Source organism: Muscardinus avellanarius (assembly GCF_963383645.1).
Source record: "Muscardinus avellanarius genome assembly, chromosome: 5".
Lineage (NCBI taxonomy): Eukaryota > Metazoa > Chordata > Mammalia > Rodentia > Gliridae > Muscardinus > Muscardinus avellanarius.
The window spans coordinates 73,077,945-73,099,579 of NC_137790.1; the positions used below are offsets into that span (position 1 = coordinate 73,077,945).

At 40.5% G+C, this 21,635-nt stretch overlaps 1 protein-coding gene across 1 annotated transcript in view; it reads right to left on the reverse strand.

Moving 5' to 3' along the window:
• Window positions 1-5,041: 5,041 nt before the first annotated feature.
• The window catches only part of HACD2 (3-hydroxyacyl-CoA dehydratase 2), a gene marked incomplete at both ends in the record, with an annotated part of 101,579 nt that continues 84,985 nt past the window's right edge, over window positions 5,042-21,635 (reverse strand). Inside the window, 3 exons of the mRNA XM_080695526.1 lie at window positions 5,042-5,124; window positions 10,242-10,420; window positions 13,209-13,330. Of these exons, the coding sequence (XP_080551652.1) occupies window positions 5,042-5,124; window positions 10,242-10,420; window positions 13,209-13,330 (384 nt within the window). The remainder of the gene's footprint in view (window positions 5,125-10,241; window positions 10,421-13,208; window positions 13,331-21,635) is intronic.

Here is a 21,635-nt window from a genome sequence, read left to right on the forward strand (position 1 = left end):
CATCTAAGCTCTCAAGCTAGTTTCTTTGCTCTAAAATGTGTTATTTCCTGTACTTCTCCAGAATATACTCCCAAACCTGTCTGCTTTATATGGACAATGAAGACATGAGACTAATTTTCATTGGTGTGCCTATCTGCCTCTTCTGCATCCTTGGGTTGAGGCTGTTTTCCAAACTCCTTCAGCTCCCAAAGCCTGGATTGCTTGGGAGGTGCTGCCCCCTAGTGGAAGGCACCTCCACGGCACAGAGACAAACACAGGCTTGAAGGCCTGGATGGACACAGCACTGAGGGGATGCGCATCATAGGCATCACGATGCTATCAGCCTGAGGCCAAAAACAAGTGCAAAAGTGCCAGGCAGTACGTCTATCCTCTGGAATTAGGAAAACGTGGTTTTCCAGCATAAAATAATTTATGAAATGGGCACTAGATGCTTAAATACACAACTTCACATTTTAATTTTTGCTTAAGTGACATTTAGGGTGAATTGCCTTTAGTGGTTTTCTCACTCAGCAGTGGGAACTGACTCCAGGGGTGTTGAAGCACTGAGCTACACCCTGAGCCTGTTTTTATTTTGAGACAAGGTTTCACTAAGTTGCCCAGGCTAGCCTTGAAGCTGCAATCCTCCTGCCTTGGCCATCTAGTAGTTGGAATCACAAGCATGTGCCGCTGGGCCTTATTTTTGGTAATGAGACTTGCCCCCATAACACTAAGAGTATCTTAAGTAAAAAATAAATCCCTCATATGTTTAAAACAAAGCGTTGTGGAAAACCTACAAGACACTCTCTTCTAACTAGTTCTCTACTGCAGGCAGAGGAATGTTAATAGGTATGGCTATTTTTGGTAATAGCTGCTTAGAACAGTTTCTTCACCATTAAACTGTATGACAATGAGCCTGTCTATTTATGAAGCTGGGATTTTTTTTCTTTTTAAATATGAGGAATTGCAAAGCTAGTTTTCATTCTTGTTAAAAGGAACAGAACAACACAGCAGTATTTTTGGAATGCTGTGTGTAACAGTAGGTCTCTTAATTATACTAATGGTAGTTCCTCTGGGCTAAGGCTTATGTTAACATAGTACACATAATTGCTGCAAAGAGGACAATGACAAATTCAAAACCACCCTAAGACTGTAAAAGTTGTATTTGTTGGGTAGCCTCAAATATGAACTTTACCATGTGTTCCTCAGTTAACCCTCCCTCTCTTTTTATAAATGAAAAACCTAGCTATGAAACAGAATGGACTCAATGCAGGGAAAGGGGCATCCGACTGCTGTGTGGGAGTACTCAGGCTAAGAGCAGATAGCAGTTAGGATGAAGATGCTCCCCTTGGGGTAAGACCACATTCTTGGGCAAGAGTCACTTTCTCATGGTTCACCATGAGAAGGACCTGGAAGACTCAGGTGTAGCCTGATGATGGTGCAAGCACACAAGCAATCACCCAGAGAGCCAACTAGAAAGTACCCAGCACATGGAGACACTGAGAGAAAGGAACTGGGATGCTACAGCGTCCTGGGTCAGAAGTGACCGGCTGGGACTATCCTAACCAGAACCTGTCCACTTCTGTGAGCTTGACAGTCAGAAAAGCAGCTCCTAGGAATGTTCTGGACTTGGGAGGCATTTTCAGGATGGGGTACTTGAACTGTACCACATCTACTTTTCATATTAGATGAACCTGCTTGATTTCTATTAGAAAAAGAATGCGCACACACGCGCGTGCGTGCACTCCTCCCCCACCATAAAAACTCATCCTAAGAGATGAGCTCTCAGTCTTCTGCTGGTTGATTTCTTAGATTTCCATGTTACTCACAGGATGAATTCCTTTTATCCCTCTGCAGCAAGCTTGCAGGCTTGTGTGGCAAGCTTGAAGACTGGCAGGGAAGAATGACTTTCTGGAAGCCTCTTAATAAAATACGTCTATTTTTCCTGTAAGTGCACAACCATTAAGAATAGCAGAAATAGATTTTAAAATGGTCAAAGAGCAAGCTGTAGTCCAAAACAAAACTGAAACATCCACATTCCTGCAACAATGCATTCAGGCCAAATCCAGGCAGAGCACACACCATTTTATTCTGAAATGCAACACAGATCAGTATTTTATGAATACAACTTATTACTATGTTAACATTATCAGGTAAAAACAGCTTTCAAATGCATGCATAGAAAGTTAAGCATAGTCTCTGAACTCCTTATTTCTAAATATACAAAAAATACATTTAAATAATATAATTTTAGTGAATCAAAGACTTATAAAATTACAATTTTGGTTTTCACAACATAGAAAAAATACAAAAATGACTATATATACGGTTGTATAACTTTTTTACCCAAATTTCAAAGGAGCAGTGTATACTGAACTTGACATTTTATAATGGTTTATCTGAAACCCAGAATTGAAAATAATTTGCAGGTTGGGCCACATCAATGCCAGCCTTCTATTAGAAATGAATAACCAACACAACAAGTGAAAAATGAGGGTGCGATCTCTTCGTTTGCCTCTTTAGCTCCATATCTTCCTTCCTGTCCCAAGTTTTGCTTCAGAGGAGCTTTCCTGCCTGGGAGGATGGCAAAGGCCCACGGGCCTTTGATAATGGTGGAGACATGTGAGATGAGTGATCCCAAACAGAACACAGCAAGATGCAGATTAGCAGCTTGTGTCTGTAAAGCCCCACTGTGCACCTCAAAGCTGTCTCTCCATCAGAAGAGGCCCCGCGGGGATCTTAGCACACCAGCCAGTGGACTGGGAAGGCGATGTCTTTGACTATGCTCTGCAAAGAAACCACTAAGTCTGACAAAATCCCCACTGAACATCACCTTCCTTGATGTTCACACTTAAGATGTGACATTTGGTGAGGTTGGATGTACTCAATTTATAAAAGAACACCATCACTTCAAAAGAGAAATTAATTCATGTTAGGAATAAAAAACACCCAGTTACTGAAGGAGACAGCGACATGCCTTAGCTATCTGTTGTGAGTATTTTAAGTGTTGAAGTAGAAACACACTTTAGGATTGAGACCCTTTTTGAAAAGAGAGTTGTTTGCCGTGTTCTTATGGCCAAAGTTCAATTTGATGCAATGCCGCTGTTTACAACAAAATGTTCTTCACAAATAGTGACAATTTATACGAGAGAAGCCTGAATAAAATTCCCAGCCCCACAATGCTGGAAAATACCTGTATTTTCTATCCCACCTTCTCCAACTATTTCAAAAACAATTTAAAAAATTCTTAACCAAACTAAGTAATAAGGTGAATATAATTCAAGTTGACTATTTCACTGTAGAAATGCATTTTGGAAGAATAAGAAGGGGAAAAAGGATAAAATAATCTTTTCTACATATACAAGGATAGCATCGAATCTCAAAATACTCAAGAGTATTGACTTAGAGAAGCAAAGTTTTAATGTTCAATTAAAAAATAATTTCGTATCTGCCTGCATTAGGTTTTCTAGCTTCTAGGAAAATAAACATTTAAAAATTTAGTTTGTAATTATGACATTCTTCTGCTATTAATAATTATATTTTAAGTGACAATTACTAAGCTAGACTTTCAAGTCTTAAAGATTGAAAAAAAACAAAAAAAAGAGGGGCAGGGAGAAAAGCTTCAGAAGCACCTGCTTGTAATCCCAGTACTTGGGAGGCTGAGATAGGAGGATTGCAGGTTTGCAGCCAGCCTCAGCTACTGAGTGAGGGCTTCCAAAACCCATTGAGACCCTGCTTCAAAATAAAGAATAAAAATTAGGGCTGGGGGTGTAGCCCGGAGGTAGAAGGCCCCTAGGTTCAATCTCCAGTTCCAAAAAAAAAAAAAAAGATCCTATATTTAAAATCTAAACTTGGTCTTTACATTTTCATCCAACCCATTTTGGAGGAATTTTAAACGTAGTTATGTAGTTAAATGGTATGAGGATATGTCAGTGTCCACAGGACCTAAGAGACAACCGGGCTTTCAGCTCGAGACTGCCCATCTAGAACTCGTGCTGCCTCTGGACTTACATCTTGGTGGGAATTAGCACAGGACCATAATTAGGAAAAGAATCTAAGTAGAAGAGTGAACAAAAATTTTAAAATAAAATAATGGTATATAAAACCATTCCTGAATGTTTTTTCCAGACTCTAAAGCTTCCATGTGCTTTTAATAGCAAATTCACCACCCCTATGTGATGATAGTTTCTGGACCATAAATGAGAATAGCTATTGGCTAAAACATTACTCAGAGATGATCTGAAAACAGTACCATGAAAGGTACTTGTCACTGACTAGCTATTAAGCTTCACCTCTCGGAGAACTGTCGATTATTAAAATATGATTGAGGCTCAGCTCCAGGTAAGGTAGGTCTTTACAATATACACATACTGATTAAGTTCAAGCACATTTCTTAGTGGCAGGCAGTAATGACTCAATTGAAAAAATCCAAAGAGCTCTAGTGGTTTTTCTGATTACGGGCACTACCCCAAAGCTTCACAGGCATATACATTTTATAATTCATTCAATAGATAAGAGGAGCTAGGTCCCAGCCATAACCTCAGAGCATTCCAAGAACATTTGCTGTTTCAAAAATACAAATAGTTTCCAGCATGCAGTCAAGTACTTTGAGAAGGGAACACTAAACACACTGCAGACTGAAACTGAACTCTACTGAGTAGGCCAGGCCATGGCCGGCTCAACTCCATGACTCAGACTGTAACTCTCAAGTAGTTAGTGTTACAGATCTTTATTTATCAGATAAATGAAGGACACAGGAGGAGATTAAATGCCAAATCCCTTTCTAGAGCCATCATAAATACTGGGAACGTCTGGTTGAAGAGCATGCTGAAATGGACCAGCCAGGACGTTTTATGTAACAGCCACTTTTTTTCTTTTTTCTTTTTGTATAAAATCCCAGGCCCATGTGACACTGGATTTTGGTTTTTGTTTTGTTTTGTTTGTTTAGTATTTTAAAAATAGTTCTTACTTATTTTCTATGAAATATACTGGGAACTCAAAAAGTCTGCAGCATTTTTTTGATCATTGGAAAGTTTGGTTGGGGGAGTGGTGCAGAAAGCAGGAACTATTCAAATTTCTTGTGCTCTTCAGTATGAGAAAGGATCTTTCTTCTCTGGTGTATCATGTGGAAGTATAACTGAGGAAAAACTGAAAGAAAAGAAAGCATTGGTTAAAGACATCATTTAAAACTGCATTTCTAAGCCGGGCGTGGTGGCACACGCTTGTAATCCCAGTACTTGAGAGGCTGAGACAGGAGTATCACAGGTTTGTGGCCAGTCTTGGCAGCTTAGTGAGGCTCTAAGCAACTCAGTGAGACCCGTTTCAAAATAAAAAGTAAAATAGGGCCAGGAGAGTAGCTCAGAGATAGAATGCCCCTAGGTTTGACCCCCAACACCCCCTCCCCCCCAAAAAAAGAAAACTGCATTTCCTACTTAGAGTCCACGGGCTTGTGGTCCTGTCCGACCCTCTGACTAGTTCTTGTCTAGCAACCAAGAAAGGTAATGAAGAAGGCTTGGAGTAGAGGAGGAAAACACTGAGAGACTTGCCTTTTTCTGCTTTAGCTGAGGAAGAGTGGTACAGAGTGGTGACAGACACTTCTGTTTCTTCCATTATCAATCAAGATGCCAAAGAGCTGCCAAGTAACCAGTGTGTGTGAGTGTGTGTGTGTGTGTGTGGTTTGGCACTCAGGCCTGAACCCAGGGCCTCGGGCCTCACTGGTAGAACACTTGCCTAGTATGCCCGAGGCATACACTCCAGGTGGTCTTTGGGCATACACTGCCCTTTCTTCTTTCCCCTTTTCTACAGCTCTAATATCTGTTTTATACAGTAACCTGTACTATGGTGTGGGGTGGGAGTAATTTCTACTACTCCCTGGATAGTTTCTTCCTATTTTGATAGATTTCAAGGTGGCCAAATTTCAAATGATTCTCCCCAGGCCTCCAGGGCGTCAGGGGTGCCTGGACATAGGGCTGCTGATGAGCCACAGGCAGGTGAGTGCTAGGTAGTGCTGCCATCCACTCCACTCACCATTCCCCAGCAGGAGCTTAATCACAGAAAAGACCCAGAATGTGCAGATAATTCAATAGTGAGAGGACTACTGGTGTGAAACCCAGAAAATTTGACAAGCTCTAAAACCTAAAAACTGGAAGCAAAGATAATACTTAAGAAATGCTAAGTTGTAATCATTTAAAAATGTGGGGCTGGTCCCACTTCTAGATTTGCTTTGGTGACAGGAATCTTTGTGAGGTGAGTGGGCCTCGAAGCTACTATCACACAGCCAGCTCAGGGGCCCCAGGGCCAGTGATGACCCAGGAGCCATTCACTAGGCCCTCAGTAGTAGGTAAGGCATGAAGGTGACCGGTAAACCTTCATTCCCACGGCAAGAACCGGTGCTGTGCCAGGTTCCAGAATGCAGGCAGCGCTGGCCCTTCTGTTCTCTCACACCTCCCAGGAGTTCTTCAGCAGCCAGGGGAAAGGGAGGTGTAAGAGTTTGGATCTGGGGAATCCCCAGTCCTCATGGAAATAGAGTGGCAATGTTAGAAGCGGAGTGTGGTTGTAATCTCAGCAGTGGATCCATCCACTGTAGTAGATTCAATGGATGGTGGGTGGGCGGCAGGGTGTGGGTCCCGGGGGCTGCAGACTTGGGGACTGTACATGGTTCCTCCTCCCTGACTTCTCTGGCTTCCAGCTCCATGATGTGAGGAGCACAGCCTGTGATCGCCTTCTCTCTGTTTCCTATCATGCCCTGAGAGCCATGGTCTTGGGCCTCACATGGCCTGAATTCTCCAAGGAAAACTGAAAAAACAAATCCTCCTTTCTCTAGGTTGTATGGTCAGATCTGTGTGTGTGTGTGTGTGTGTGTGTGTGTCTGGGGATGGAACCCAGGGGCATTCGACCTCCAAGCCACAACCCCTGCCCTATTTTTTATTCTTTATTTTGAAACAGGGTCTCACTGAGTTGCAGACAGAGGGCCTCACTAAGTAGCTGAGGCTGTCTGAGAACCGCGATCCTCCGGTCTCAGCCTCCCAATGCTGGGATTACAAGCATAGGCCACCACGCCCGGCTTTGGTCAGATCTTTTAGATGATAGCTGTGAAAGTGCTGACTGATAGAGAAGGCGTGTGGGAGGTCAGTGGGACTAATTTCTTGGTGGCCAGGCTTAGATGCTGGGCCAGGACACACATTCAGTCTGAATCCAGCTAAAATGGTTGATAAAATTCCAGATGCATGGCCACTACCTTTAAGTGGACTAGGCTGAGGAGAGCCCAAGATGCTCTCAGCCCAACAACAGCTATTGGGAACCCTAACTTCTGCTCTCCCAGGTCAGGACACACAGAAAAGGGACTGCTGCTATGCATGTGTACATGCCTGTCTCTGCGTGTTGGGGGTGAGGTGTGGTTATCACTGACAACCTGGACAGGGCCAGCTTCTTTGTGTCTCCACCATGCATCAGTGTTTCTCAGCCTTTTTTGTCCCCACTCTCCTAGTTAATTTTCACCAATTTTTGAGGGGAAAATAAACAGAACTTAGATGTCTACTGAGTCCTGCAGATCTGTATCCTGTTGCTACAGTACACACTACATGAAGCAGAGCAGGAGAGGGGCCCCTTCCCAGGGATTCTAAGGAATAGGACTGAGGCTCAGGAGCCACAATCTGAGCTACACCTGCAACAAGGCCAGAACTGTGAAGAAAAGGTGTTACTTTATGTTATGTCTGTGTATCAGTCACCTTCCTCTCAGGGAAGATTAGAAGAGCCAGAAGTCGCAAGAAAGCCAAATTAGGTAATGGGGACTACATGTCAACAGCAGCCTCACTCAATTCTGCATTTTCTTCTTATAAATACAGAGTGTTGGAAAGTTGGAAGTATGTTGTTGGCTGGGGCAAACTGCACAAACTGGTCTTAACAATAACAGCCTGAGCTACCAAAGACATCCAGGGCGGCTGGCTGGTCAGACCCAGTGAATGCCAGTAGACAGAGAGGATCTGCTGCATGTGGCCACTGTGCTGTCTGCCTTCTCACGCCTGGGTGGGAGTCAGGGATTTGGCAGGAATCTCTAAAACTTTATCTGAAATCCACCTTTTTTTTTTTTCCTGGCCTACAAGAGTTAAGCTGTCTTTAAAAAATAAATTATATTAAAATGTAACCAAGTCAAGTTCTCCTGTTCTCTAAAAGACAGGTGGCTCTGAGGTGCATGCTTGGCTCTTTTCTTCTAGGAATCCTACCATCATGGAGGGCAGCCTGTTCCTGCCCTGCCCTGTCAATATGTCAGAGGGCAGCAGGCAGAGGCAAAAGGCTTAGCAGTAGTTAGCCACTAGGCCACAAACCAGACAGACTGAGGCTGGCCCGGGAGCTGTCCTCCTTCTTAGATAGATGGAAATCCTTGAGGAACTGAGTTTGGACCCTTAGACTTTTGTCTAGGTGGAAGCACTTCATTAGAGGGCTGAATCAGATATCCTCCTTGTTCCCAGTTTATCCAATCTGATACGTATCTCCTAGCTATTCAAAATCTATGTTGAACTGAAAGAAACCTTGTGGTATCCGTGGGGATATGTGCCAATCTAGGCATGGTGAAACTGCAACTATGCGTCGTTGCCCTAAAGACAGGAAAACAAAACTCCAAAGGAAAAAAAAAATTAGAGAGGTGAAAAACAGTTGATTTTTTATTACTTAAAAATTTTAGATTCTTTCATATTTATCTTTTGTTTGAAAATCAACTACCTTTACAGGTGAAAATCAACTACCTTTACAGGTGAAAAGAGATGGCCTAGAGCTTTATGGTTCCAGCACGAAACAGGACTTGAACGTATAAAGGCTGGAAAATGAATCATGAAGCAGAATTGTATCCAATATTTCTCCAAGATAAATGTTCACATGAAATCTAGATTTTTTCCCCTCTTACAATACATGCAACCCAATTTTCAAGAGAGGGACACAAACATGTTGCTTATAGTTGTTGTTAGGATGATTCATTCAGTTAATGCTGGGGGCTTAAGAAAAATCCATCCCTAGCCTGGCATGGTGGAACACATCTGTAATCCCAGTACCTGGAAGGTTGAGATCAGAAAATTTTAAGTTCTAGGTCAGCATCAGGAACTTAATGAGACCCTGTTTCAAAAGACAAAAAAATAATAAAATAAAATAAAATAAAATAAAACAGGGCTGGGGTTCAGAAGTTGGCTGAACCTGGGTACCAGGGGAAACTATAGCATCCATTATGGATTAAGATTTAGAGATATAGTGGTTATAGAAATAGTTAAGTGAACAAAAGCAGCATTATATATCCTTGGATAAGAGCCTTTGTGACTTTGTGATGTAGAGATCAATCACAGGATTTACAACTACCTTCATCCTCAGCAGCCAGGACTTCCCGCCCAGAGCCACTGAACATGGCTTTCTCTGCTGCTGAGCATGCTCAAAGACATGTTTGATTCTCCACATAGTGAAACCATCATCAGTTCTCTTTTTTTGCAGCACTGGGGATGGAACCCAGGGGCATTCTACCTTTGAGCTACACCCCAGCCCTATTTTTTTTTCTTTTTTTTGAAAAAGGATCTCATTGAGTTGCAAAGGGCCTCACTAAGTAGTAACTGAGGCTGTCCTTGAACCGTGATCCTCCTGTCTCAGCTTCCCAAATGCTGGGATTACAAGTGTGCACCACCATGCCTGGCTTCAGCAGTTTTTTTTTTTTTTTTTTAAATAAATGGAAACCATTCTGAAAGGAACACTGAGTCTCGTTCAGAGGGTATTGGTACTCAACATCAAAATGAGAAATGTAGAAAAAAATAAATCTGCTTTTATTTTGTTATTTGTTTCTAGTTAACTTCTGATCCATTAAAGTAAGACTATTTGGATGCAGTAAATAATGAAAACATCTTTTTACAATGTTTTTTATATACTATAATAAGCAGTTTCTCAAGAGACAGAAAAATACAAGCAAGGTAAGGCCTCTAATGCCTTTTTTGTTTTCTTTTCAGTACTTTCTCCCAGCACACAGTTAATCTAGCCTGGTATTCAGTGTTTCAAACCCACACACCAAGAAGGGCTGCATTTTGGCAGCTGTATTGAGAAGGGTTCATCTTTATTCAATTACTACCAGAGAAAATTCCCTTTGACAGTCAGCATTCAATAAAAAGCAAAGTGTTCCCAATAAATTAGATTTATGTTTACTTGGATATGGTGCAAGGACATTCAAAGACATTTAACTCTACTTATTAGAGGGCCAAATTTTAAAACACAACTAAGTATTTGCACAACCGTTTACTTACTTGGAATGTAGGAGATCATTACCAGAATCAGGAATGCATAGTAGTCAAAGGAGAAATTGTATTTGTTAGGTAAACTGATGGAGTACAGGCCAGCCTGTCTGACAAAGGGCAGAGCTGCATATATCGTGAGCAGCTCTCCAGACACTCCCATCGGGTATAGCACGATGAAAAGTGTGTACCTAAAACAAAACAAAATGCCCGTTACAGGGGCTGGAAGTCAGCTTCAGCCAGAAGATACACTCTTACCCTTCCCATAGGCACTTTTTTTTTTTTTTTGTATGTGTGTGGTACTGGGATTGGAACCCAGGGACATTCTATTTCTGAGCTGTATCCCCAGCCCTATTTTTTTTAATTATTTATCTTGAAACAGGGTCTCACTGAGCTGCAAAGAGTCTAAGTAACTGAGGCTGTTCACGAACCTGGAGCAAAGCAAGAAGAGTAGAAACCAAGAATGCTATAGGTTCCTTGATTTCTAACACAAGCCTATAACTGAAATGAGAAAGGGACCAGAGAGGAAGAAGTGGGTTCAGGATGAACCCTGTCTCAGCCTCCCGAATGCTGGGATTACAAGTGTGCGCCATCACGCCTGGCTTGGCACTGTTTTTGTTTAGAAAGATAATGTTTCTAGCCGGGCGTGGTGGCACACGCTTGTAATCCCCGCACTTGGGAGGCGGAGACAGGAGGATCGTGCAGGTTTGAAGTTAGCCGTGCTGGCTTAAGAGACCGTTTCCAAATAAAAAAAAAGTATAAAATAGGTCTGGGAGTGTAGCCCTGAGGTAGAAGGGCTTCCAGGAACCCCAGTACCAACAACAAAAAACAACAACAAAAAAAAAAAAGAAAAAAAAAAAGAAAGAAAAGAAAGATAATGTTTCTACATTTCCCATTTGCCTGCTATTTAAATCCAAGTTTTACAAGCTGGTTTTTGAAAGGGACTCATAGTAGACATATGTTTCTGAATGTTCTAAAACAAATGAATGTGTCCAGTCAGCCTCAACCTGACCAAATGAATAACTCCTCAAAACAACTAAGTTGATGCTGGATTCTGGTAAAGTCAGGCCACTACTAAGTCATGGTTTTATAGTGTAGAGTCCTACCCTTGTGGGCTAAGGCGTGGTATTGAAAGTTTGAGAGTGGGTTGGAAGGAAGGTACTGGAATATACTGTCTAGAAGTTCCTAGAACGTAATGCTAAGTTTGGTTTGTGGACAAAAAATAAATACATTAAAAGAATTCATAATAGTCTTTGGTCATTAGGCAATTTTCAATTAAAAAAAACACCCTACAATAGGTGGGGTACTGAGGATATAGCTCAGTGGTAAAGCACTTGCCTAGCAAGCATGAGACCCTGGGTTCAATCCCTAGGACTGCAAAACAATACCCACAATATCATCACTTAAGAATATCCACACAATTATCTTCAATTTAAAAAAGTCCTTTACACCCTCAGCAAGTAGTGAGACTTATCAACCTAACAAGACACTGTTTCAAAAATAAAAATAAAATTGGGCTGGGGTTGTAGCTTGGAGGTAGAACGCCCCTGGATTCAATTCCTAGTATCAAAAATATAAAAAAATAAAATAAAGTCTTCTGTTTCAAAATAACTCAGAAAGCAGTTAGCATCCCATGGAAAAGAGCCTGAAAACCATTCTGAGCACGTTGGGCTCACAGTAAACATGAGATTCAAAACTCCCAGGCACAAGAACCATGCTGAAAGCCTATAAGATGAAGGGAAGACATTCTCCATGGCCGATTCAACACACTAAAGAGGAAAGTAAAAAGAGAAGAGTCTCTCATAGACCATAGAGAAAAATAAGCAAAAAACTCTTTGCCCAGTAGTTAAATCAGAGCTTGGTTCACAACCCCTGTAGCCTGGTGTCCCTATATCCTGACACACAGCTTTTGCAATGCTGTGCAGATTGGTTAGTAGCTGCCATGTTTCCCATTCTTCCTCTTTTCTAATAAAAAAGTTTATTAAAATAATAATAATAATGGAATTCTCATACTTGTAATGTTGGAAACAATTGTATTATGTCTGTAATTTAATCACCAAACTCATAATTTGTCTAGTAACCACTGTTTTCCTTCTCTGAAAAGAGGCACTTTGGCTCCAAGGATCATTTGAATTCTTTTGCTGTGTCCTTCCTGCCTCCCCATAGTCTTTTCCAATTCAGAAAACTGCTCACAACTGTCTCATAGATTAGTTAAAATAAACAGATGAACTATCAGCCTTTTGCCCACATCATAATGAATATTATTGGTAAAAATAACTGAAGCAAAATAAACTGATAAGCTAAAACTACCATGTAATGTTTGTTATTAACTAAAAATTAATTTAAGAGCCCTAGCTTCTTGCCAAAATTGAGATGAGGAGAACTGGACTTGGTCCAAAAAAAACTATAATGGCAGAAGTTCATCAACAAAATCTGATAAGGGCACAAAAAAGGAAATTACATCAAATCTGTACTGAATAATTCAACTAAAAAGAACTGATCCTAATAAAAATAAGTTAGAATGGTGTTTCTATTGATCAAAGTCAAGACTGTCAAGACACTTATCTGTGGAAATCTACAGACGGATTTCTCCCCAACCTCTGCTGTCTCGTACAACTTTCTTTTCTTTTCTTTTTCCTTCCTTCCCTCCCCCCCTCCCCCCCCCCTCATATTAGGGATTGAACCCAGGGACATTCTACCTCTGAGCTATACCTCCACCTATATTTATTATTTTTTGTTTTGAAACAAGAGTTTCACTAAGTTGTGGAGGGCCACAGTAAGTTGCTGAGGCTGTCCTCAAACCTGTGATCCTCCTGCCTCAGCCTCCCAAGTACTGCGATTACAGACATGCACCACCTCATCTGGCTCCTATAATTTTATTTTTAAAAACGTGGAGGCAGTATTTAGGCAATAAGAGCAAATGTGGTAATGGATAATACCAAAACTCAGTTTTTGTTGCATGTATTTTTTTTTTTTTACCTGGCCCATTTGATGAGGTAAGGCAGATGGTTTAATAGACTGAATGTATAAAAGGAGTAACGGATAATTTCCGTGATTGTCCAGGCAATCACAAACAGGAGGACACTGTCTTCATTCTGTACCTGAAGGGAAAGGAAACAGAAATGAAAGCAAACACATACAGATGTTAAGGAGGCATTCACAATATGCAGCACCACAGGGCTGGAGACCTGGGATAGCTGCAGCCACTGGTGTCTACTTCAGTGGCCGAGGCACAGCACAGAAAGGGCCTGCCAAGTAAAGGTACGGGTGCTTGTGACCATTGTTGTATGGAGCCAGGTGATGAGGGATTCAGTTACTAACAAGTGATAGCTGCAGGGAAGTGGATGAGCTGTAGCCTCAGGAAGAAACAAGCTCAGTAAGTTTCTGTAGGTTCCATTGCTAGCCTGATGGTGGAGAATGTGCACTGATGCTAGTGCAAGTCAAAAGGTGTTAGGACTTGTTAGGTGGCAGGACTGAGGCTGACCTGGTGGAACACTTGGGATCACCGATAAGATAAGAATTTTAATGTGATCTGCATGACAAAAATCTGAGGACATCTCAAAGAAGAAGGACACAATGGCTAAAGCAGAAGTGAAAATGAGGCTCATTTGCTACACAGAATGAACTTGGAGGAAGAGCTGTGGCCCACCTACTGAGTAGGCCCATTTACGCTGTCCCACTGCTGACTCGTCTCTGAGATCAGGCCTGGCTCAGTTCCTCCAGGATTACACAGCTTCCACAGGAGGAAGCTGGTACCATAAAGGCTTTGCCACTGACAGCTTCCTCTGATGTTGTTTTTAGGCTAAAAAAAAATAACCCTTTAAAAACACCACTTATGTGTTTATAGATGTTCCCTTGCATGGAAATTTATGGCTATGGTATTAACTTCCAGCACCTCCTCAATCTCACCCATGCTGGATTTATAATGATCTTTTGTGCTCAAAACCCCCAAATAAGAAATGACCTTGCACTGCAATTCACATTGGCTTTCATGTATCTGTGAGTTGGATATGAATAAGAAATCCCACTTGGTAAACGGAACAAATCCCTACAAGATGGATTTTCTCTGCCTCACTCCAAATGCCTAACACAGCAAAGGTATGGCAGTCCAGCTTCAACTTTTGCTTCTTTCCATCTGCAGTGGTAATAGTTTTTAGCACTTATATTCTTTCTCAGAAAGTGTACATGGAGCGATCCACCTACACAATGAAATAAGTAGTCATTTACATAGCTATTAACTAAATTGCTCTGACAAAGAATTTCATAAATGCACAGTTACTATTCTCTAAAAATAATAAGAATTTTATACTGTCAAGAGCAAGGTACTTTTTGTTTTCCTGGTGCTTTCCTATTAGTCAAAGTAAAGCAAAAGCTAAACACCTTTAAAGCTTTCATGTTGAGATTTTTCAGTCTGTCTACAAATCCTTGCTTAAAACCTTTCTATACTAAAGTAGAAAATGAGAGCACAGGTTGCTTTTCTGTATATTTTGTAGCCCTCCTCAGCTGAAGGTGATATTTTTTACAGCTGTGGCTAAAGCCTTGGCTAAAGGCCTTTGGGACACAATAAAGAGTTCCTCCAGGATTTTGAACTACAAACTATCTTGAAAGCGGGGAGCATGTTTTATTTATCTTTTGTTTTCCAAAAGCACTTGGTGCTTCTCACAAATAGAAGTTCAATAAATATTTGTGAAGCAGAGGAATTCAATCCCAGTCAACCACTCCAAGAGTCAGTTCCCTTCTTTCTGGTGTCGATATAGTCTTAATGGCTTCAAATAGACAGATAACAAACATGTAAAAAATCTTCAAGCCTCTCACTCTGACTGAGCTTAGAGGCTGGTTTAAGACATTGTCATCAGAGTTGGACTTGGGAATAGCCAGCTTTCATACAGTCAGAATTTGCTCCCAAAGGCAAATGGAAATAACATGTTCTAAGACTGAGGATGGGGAAAGTGGCAATCTTGTGCAATACTTCAGATCAATAGGAAATGCATCATTGTTATCAAGAGGGATTTGGATAAAGTCAGAGATCAATCATAAATGATTTTCCAACAATTATCCAATAACACAAAACAGGCAAGATGTAGTGAATGAATTAAAACCAGAATATCAATGAGAGTTGAACTGGTATTTGTACACTCATGTTTATAGCAGCATTGTTCACAAGAGTCAAAAGGTGGAAGCAACCCAGGTGTCCATCATAGATGAGTAAATAAACAAAATGCAGCATATGTAAGAGAATGAAATATTACTCAGTCTTATAAAGGAAATTCTTATATATGCTACAACATAAATGAATGTTGAAGATTATGCTCAGTGAAATATGCCATTCACAAAAGGACACATACTATACGATTTCACTCACATGTAGTACCTAGAGTAGTCAAATTCGGAGACAGAAAGTAGAGACAGGAAGTTGCCAGGAGCTGGGATGGGGAAGAATAGGAAATCATTGTTTAATTGGTATGGAGTTTTAGTTGGGGAGATAAAAAAGGTTTTGGAGAGAGATGGTGGTGTTGGCTGCATAACAATGAGAGTGCACTTGATACAACTGAATTGTACTTAAAAATGGTTAAAATGGGAAAATTTACATTATGCATATTTTACCAAAATAAAAATTAGTTAAAAACACCAGTAAGATAAAACTTAACAGGGCTAAATGTAAAGTTACACGTGACTCTGTAATAACACAATAACTCCAATGCAGAATGAAAATCAAGGGACTTGGGAGTTTTTAGTGAGTCATGAGCCAACAGGGTTATATGTAGTCTGTTAAACAAACATGGAAACAGCCAGCTCAACCACAGTATTGCTGTAGCGTCCTCTGGTCACTAAATTCCAAATGGATTAGATCTCACCTGGTGGTTAGATATAATTCACCAAATGAGATCTAAGATGTACATGGACCTGAGACTAATGGATAAAATCAATAGGGGGTAAAATGCCTGGTTCAAATAAGAAAACCTATATACTAACCACTGACTAATAATATAAGCCATATTATAAGAGATGTTCTCCTAGGGCCTGGACATATATGTGAACTGAGATTGCCCAGGAAGAGTCCTACAAAGGATGGAAGGAAGATCTTGATGGTAGCCAGTAAGGGCTTTCAGCTCCTGTTCCTTGGGCAGCTATGTGGATATGATGTCTACACAGCAAAGACGTGAAACCTGGCTAACACTTACTATTTTGCATGAGCTAAAGAAAAACTAGCAGAAACTTTATTAGTACTTTATTAGTATGTGTGTGTATACTTTATTAGTGTGTGTGTGTGTGTGTGTGTGTGTGTGTGTGTGTTTTCCTGTGGACTGAACTTGAGGATGTACTATTTCCCCACTATACCTCCAGCCCTTTTTGGTTTTTTTTGGTTGCTGGGAGTCTTGCTTTTGTTGAAGCTGTCCTTGAACTTGCGATCTTCCTGTCTCAGCCTCCCAAGTACTGGGATTACATGTGTGTGCAACTATGCCTGGCTCCACAACCCTTTGTAAATTTTTGTTTTGGAACAAGGTCTTGCTAGGTTGCTGAGATTTCACTAAGTTGCTAAGGCTGGTCTTGAACCTTCGATAATCCTGTCTCAGCCTCCCAAGTATTGGGATTAGAAGCACATGCTAGACTTTAGTACTTCTCAAAAATAATTTGTGGGGCCAGGTGTGGTAGTGCATGCTTGTAATTCTAGCACTGGGGAGGCAGAGCCTGGAGGATTGTGGTTCGCAGACAGCCTCAGCTACTTAGTGAGGCCCTTCGCAACTCAGTAAGACTCTGTTTCAAAAACTTAAAAAGAGCTGGGCGTGGTGGCGCATGCTTGTAATCCCCGCGCTTGGGAGGCTGAGACAGGAGGATCATTCAGGTTCGAAGCCATCCTCCGCTGGCTTAAGAGACCCTGTTTCCAAATAAAAATATATATATAAAATAGATCTGGGAGTATAGCCTGGAGGTAGGAGGCCCCTGAGTTCCATCCCCAGCACCACCAAAAAACCAAAAAAAAAAAAAAAAAAAAAAAACCCCAAAAAAACACAAACAAAAAGAAACCCAAACCAAACAAACTAAAAAGACTAAAAAATAGGGCTAGGAGTGTAGCTCAGAGGTAGAATGTCCCTGGGTCCACCCTCAGTACTGGAAAAAAAGAAAAAGGGAAAAAATTTTGCTTTTTATCAAAGAAAGCAGAGGCCAAGTGTGACGGTGCACATCTGTAGTCTCAACTATTGGGGAGTCTGAGAAGAATCACTTTGAGCTGACAATTTTAAGACCATCCTGGGCAACATAGCAAGATCCCATTACAAACAAACAAAAATTTAGAAGAGGAGGTAGTAATTTAAAAGCTCTACTGACTGGCTGAGTGGATGGAATTGAAATGTTTCTCTGGTTGTTTATTTCTCTCCTGATGGAAGGACCACAAGAGTCCATATTTCATCCTTTGGCTTCTTTGGCCTCAACATGGGTCTAAACACAGAGATGTGTGGAATCAAGGTTCCTTAAATATGAATGATTTGAAAGCAAGAGTTGGGAATATTTTTCTAACAAGTGGAGCACCTCCTACTTATTAGGGTCAGTGACTAAAAGAATAAGATCAATTGGTAGTCCCCCAAAAGTTTTTAAAAGTCCAGTTTAGCTTAGGAAGGGTTTTTGAGAGGCAAAGGACTAAGACTATAAGTGTTCAACTCAGTTGCTTTTTTGAATTAAGAACTAGAAACACAATTTTACTAATCACCAAAAATAAGAGGTCTACTATACTTTGCAAAGATTTACATGCAAATGTTCACAGCAGTATTTTCTTTCATAACAGCTGAAAAGTAAAAACAACCCAAATACCTAGCAAACTGGTGAAGGGATATGCAATATGTAACCCATAGCCATGTGATGAGATATCATTCAGTAACATAGAGGACAGAAATGCTGGTACATGCTATAACACAAATGAACCCCCAAAGCATGCTTAGTGCAAGAAGCCAAATGCAAGCGAGTCCACATTGTGTGAGTGCATGTATGGGAAATGTGGAGTCCAGAAAAGGCAAAGCTGGAGACAGAGTAGAACAGTGGTTGCCGGGACTGGGTGACGGCTGCACAGTTGATAAACTGACTTAAAATAGAAGACTTAAAATAAGTATAGCTCTCTAAAATTATGCAAAAAAGAATAAGGTTTTCTTTAAGTATATAATATTGCCTTTTAAGGGGAAAAGGAAAATTTAGGGCAAAGGGAGGGAAAGGAGATAATGGGAATTTTTCAAAGTTTACAAAAGAAAAAAAAGAGATGAAAGGGCAGGTTTAGAATATGCTGCCAAAAATGTGTTAAGGCCATGTTTCAGATTTCCATGCCCACAACAATGGGCACAGATAGCACGCCTGGCACAGTGCGCAGCATACCGGCTACTCCACGCTGCAGACGGGGTTTTCCACCCCCACTCTGAAGCAAGGGGGAGGCAGCATGGTGTAGGCGGCTTGTGTGATTTAGCCAAGGGAGTTTACATAGAAATTCAAGCTGGAGAAACAAATGGGCACGGGAGAAAAACCTTTACACGCAAACAGGATCATATGTTTGACTTTAAAAGGCACGGGGAGTATCAGTACATGAAAAGCTGTCACTTTTGTTATATTCAAAGAAAAACAGATGGTGTGCAGAAGAAAACTGCTATTGTAGAAACCCTATTCTTCTTAGGACTTTGGAAGCTGCTGCTTGTCACTCTAGTTATTTCAAACAACTCCCCTGACCATGTTCCATGATAAGCATTCTTTCCTCTTCTTAAAACATCTGAATATCCCTTTCATTAAAAAGAGAAGAGATTGTATAGCAAAACCTGTATCAGTGGGACTAGATTCTGTTATTGAAAAATTGTGAAGTTTGTCTGTCTTAGTCTTCCCAGGCTGCCATAACAAAATTCCTTAGACACAGTGGCTTAAACAATGGAAATAGCTGGGTGTGGTGGTGACACCTGTAATCTTAGTATTTAGGAGGCTGAGACAGGAGGATTGCAGGTTTGCAGCCAGCTACAGCTACTTTCTGTGAGGCTCTCTGCAACTTAGTGAGGCCCTGTTTCAAATTAAAGAATAAAAATGTAGGGCTGGGGGTGTTGTAGAGAGGTAGAATGTCCCTGTACTCCACCCCCAGTACCACAAAAACAAAAAACAAAAACCAAAAAGAATAAAAAATAAAAAATAGGGCTGGAGGTATAGCTTGGAGGTAGAATGTCCCTGGGTTCTATCTCCAGCACCACAAACAAACAAACAAACAAACAAACAAACAAACAATGGAAATCTACTGTAGTTCTAGAGGTTGGAAGTCTGGATTAGGGTGGCAGTACAGTTGGTTTCTGGTGAGGACTCTCATCCTGACTTGCAGATGGCATGTTTTCAAAGTGTCCTTCCACAAAAAGGGGGCTGTGAGCTCTCTGGTATCTCTATAAGTGAACTATGCACTCATGACCCCAACTAAAGTGTTTCCGAATGCCATCTTACTAGGACTTGGGGCTTCAACACATGCAATCAGTATGGTATAGGGAAGGGACACTATTCATCCTACAGCAATATTACAGACCTGGGGTTGGCAAACTTTTTCTATAAAGGTCTCTAGATCCAAAGTGGTTTAGATTGTGTACTACACGTGCATGTTGTCATATATTCATCTTTGTTTTTTTATAATCTTTAAAAATGTAAAAACAGTTACAAATTGCAGGCTCATTTTAGCCCATAGGCTACTCCCTGTTCAAACTCAATTGACTTCCCAACTTTTCCCTTTCTGTGACCTTTTTACTACACAAATGTCTTCCTTCAGCCTTCCTTTGACATGCTATGTGTGTATGTGTGTGGGTGTGGAGGAGAGTCAATGTGCAGGGATTTGTTTCTGTTTTTTTTTTGCAGTGTCAGGATCTTGTGCATGCTAGGCAAGTACTCTACTACTGGAGTTACAACCCAAACCCCAGTAATTCACCTCTTAATGATCTTTGATCCACTCTGATAAATGGGTCACTAGGTGACTTATCATTGTGTGACTGTCACAGAAAGTACATATACAAACATAAATGATATAGCCTACTACATACAACTTCATGTGCTATGCTTTTATAAGACTGGCAGTATAGATCTGTTTACACCAGTATCACCAGAAACACAGGGTCACACCTTGAGCTATGCTATTACTATGGGTCACTAGGCAACAGAAGTTTTTCATCTTAAGGGAATAACTGTTGCATGATCTATTGTTGACTGAAATGTTATGTGGTACACAACTATTTGCAGCTAATGGGAATTTTGGAAAAATGAAGTACCCTATAAGAATATATGTAAGCAGGTTTTTCATGTTATATCATCATAAAATCTCAGTAATATGTGTGTGTACATATGCATATCATAAAATTTATTGTTTAAAGTATATGATTCATTAGTATTCCATATATTCACCATACTGGTCAACCATCACCACTATTTTATCATCTCATACAGAAACTATACCCATTAAGAAACAACTCTCCATTTCTCTCCCTCCCCCCACCTCTCCCTGCCCTAGGTAACCACTATACTGCTTTCTCTAAGAAATTGTCTATTCTAGGTATCTAGGTTAAGTGGAACCATTCAGCATGTGTCCTTCTGTGTCAAGCTTATTTCATTGAAAGCATAAAGCTTTCAAAGTTCATCTATGTTGTAGCATGTATTATAATCTATTTCCTTTTTAAGACTGAATAATGTTTCATTATACACAAACCATATTTTATGTGCACATTCATCTGCTGATGGGCATTTGGGGTATTCCCACCTTTTTGGTTATTATGAAGAATGCCACATGAGCACTGTGCACCAGCATATCTGAGTATGCTTTCAATTCTCTGAGTACATAATTGGGAGCAGAATCACTAGATCATATGGTAATTCTGTTTAGCTCTCTGAGGAACTGCATTATGGTTTTCCAGAGTGGTCACACCATTTTACATTCCTATCAAAAATGCACAAGTGCTCCAGTTTCTCTATTGGTTATTTATGTGTTTTGTTTTGTTTACATAATTGCCATACTAATGACTGTAAAAATGGTCACTTGCCTTCTCCACCTGTTGAACACCTGCTCATTCATTTCTCAAAACCAAGGAGTAGCAGAGGTGATACCTTTTGACAGGTCCTTCCCTCTTACCATTGTCAGAGTTAATAACATTGTTAAAAAATTAATTTCATTTTATTCAATCATCTATTTACCTCAGTGTGGTTTGGATTTACAGCTCCATAATGGCTAGTAATAGTGAGCATCTTCTTATGTGTTTATTAGCCATCTATATTATCCTCTTTGGAGAAAAATATCAATTCAAGTTTTTTTTGCCCATTTATAACTGGGGGTTTTTTTTGGGTGTAATCTCTTTATTGAAAAAAACAACAACAAAAGTTATTGTACTTAATAGTTGTTGAGCTCTAACTATATGTCAAAACACTTTT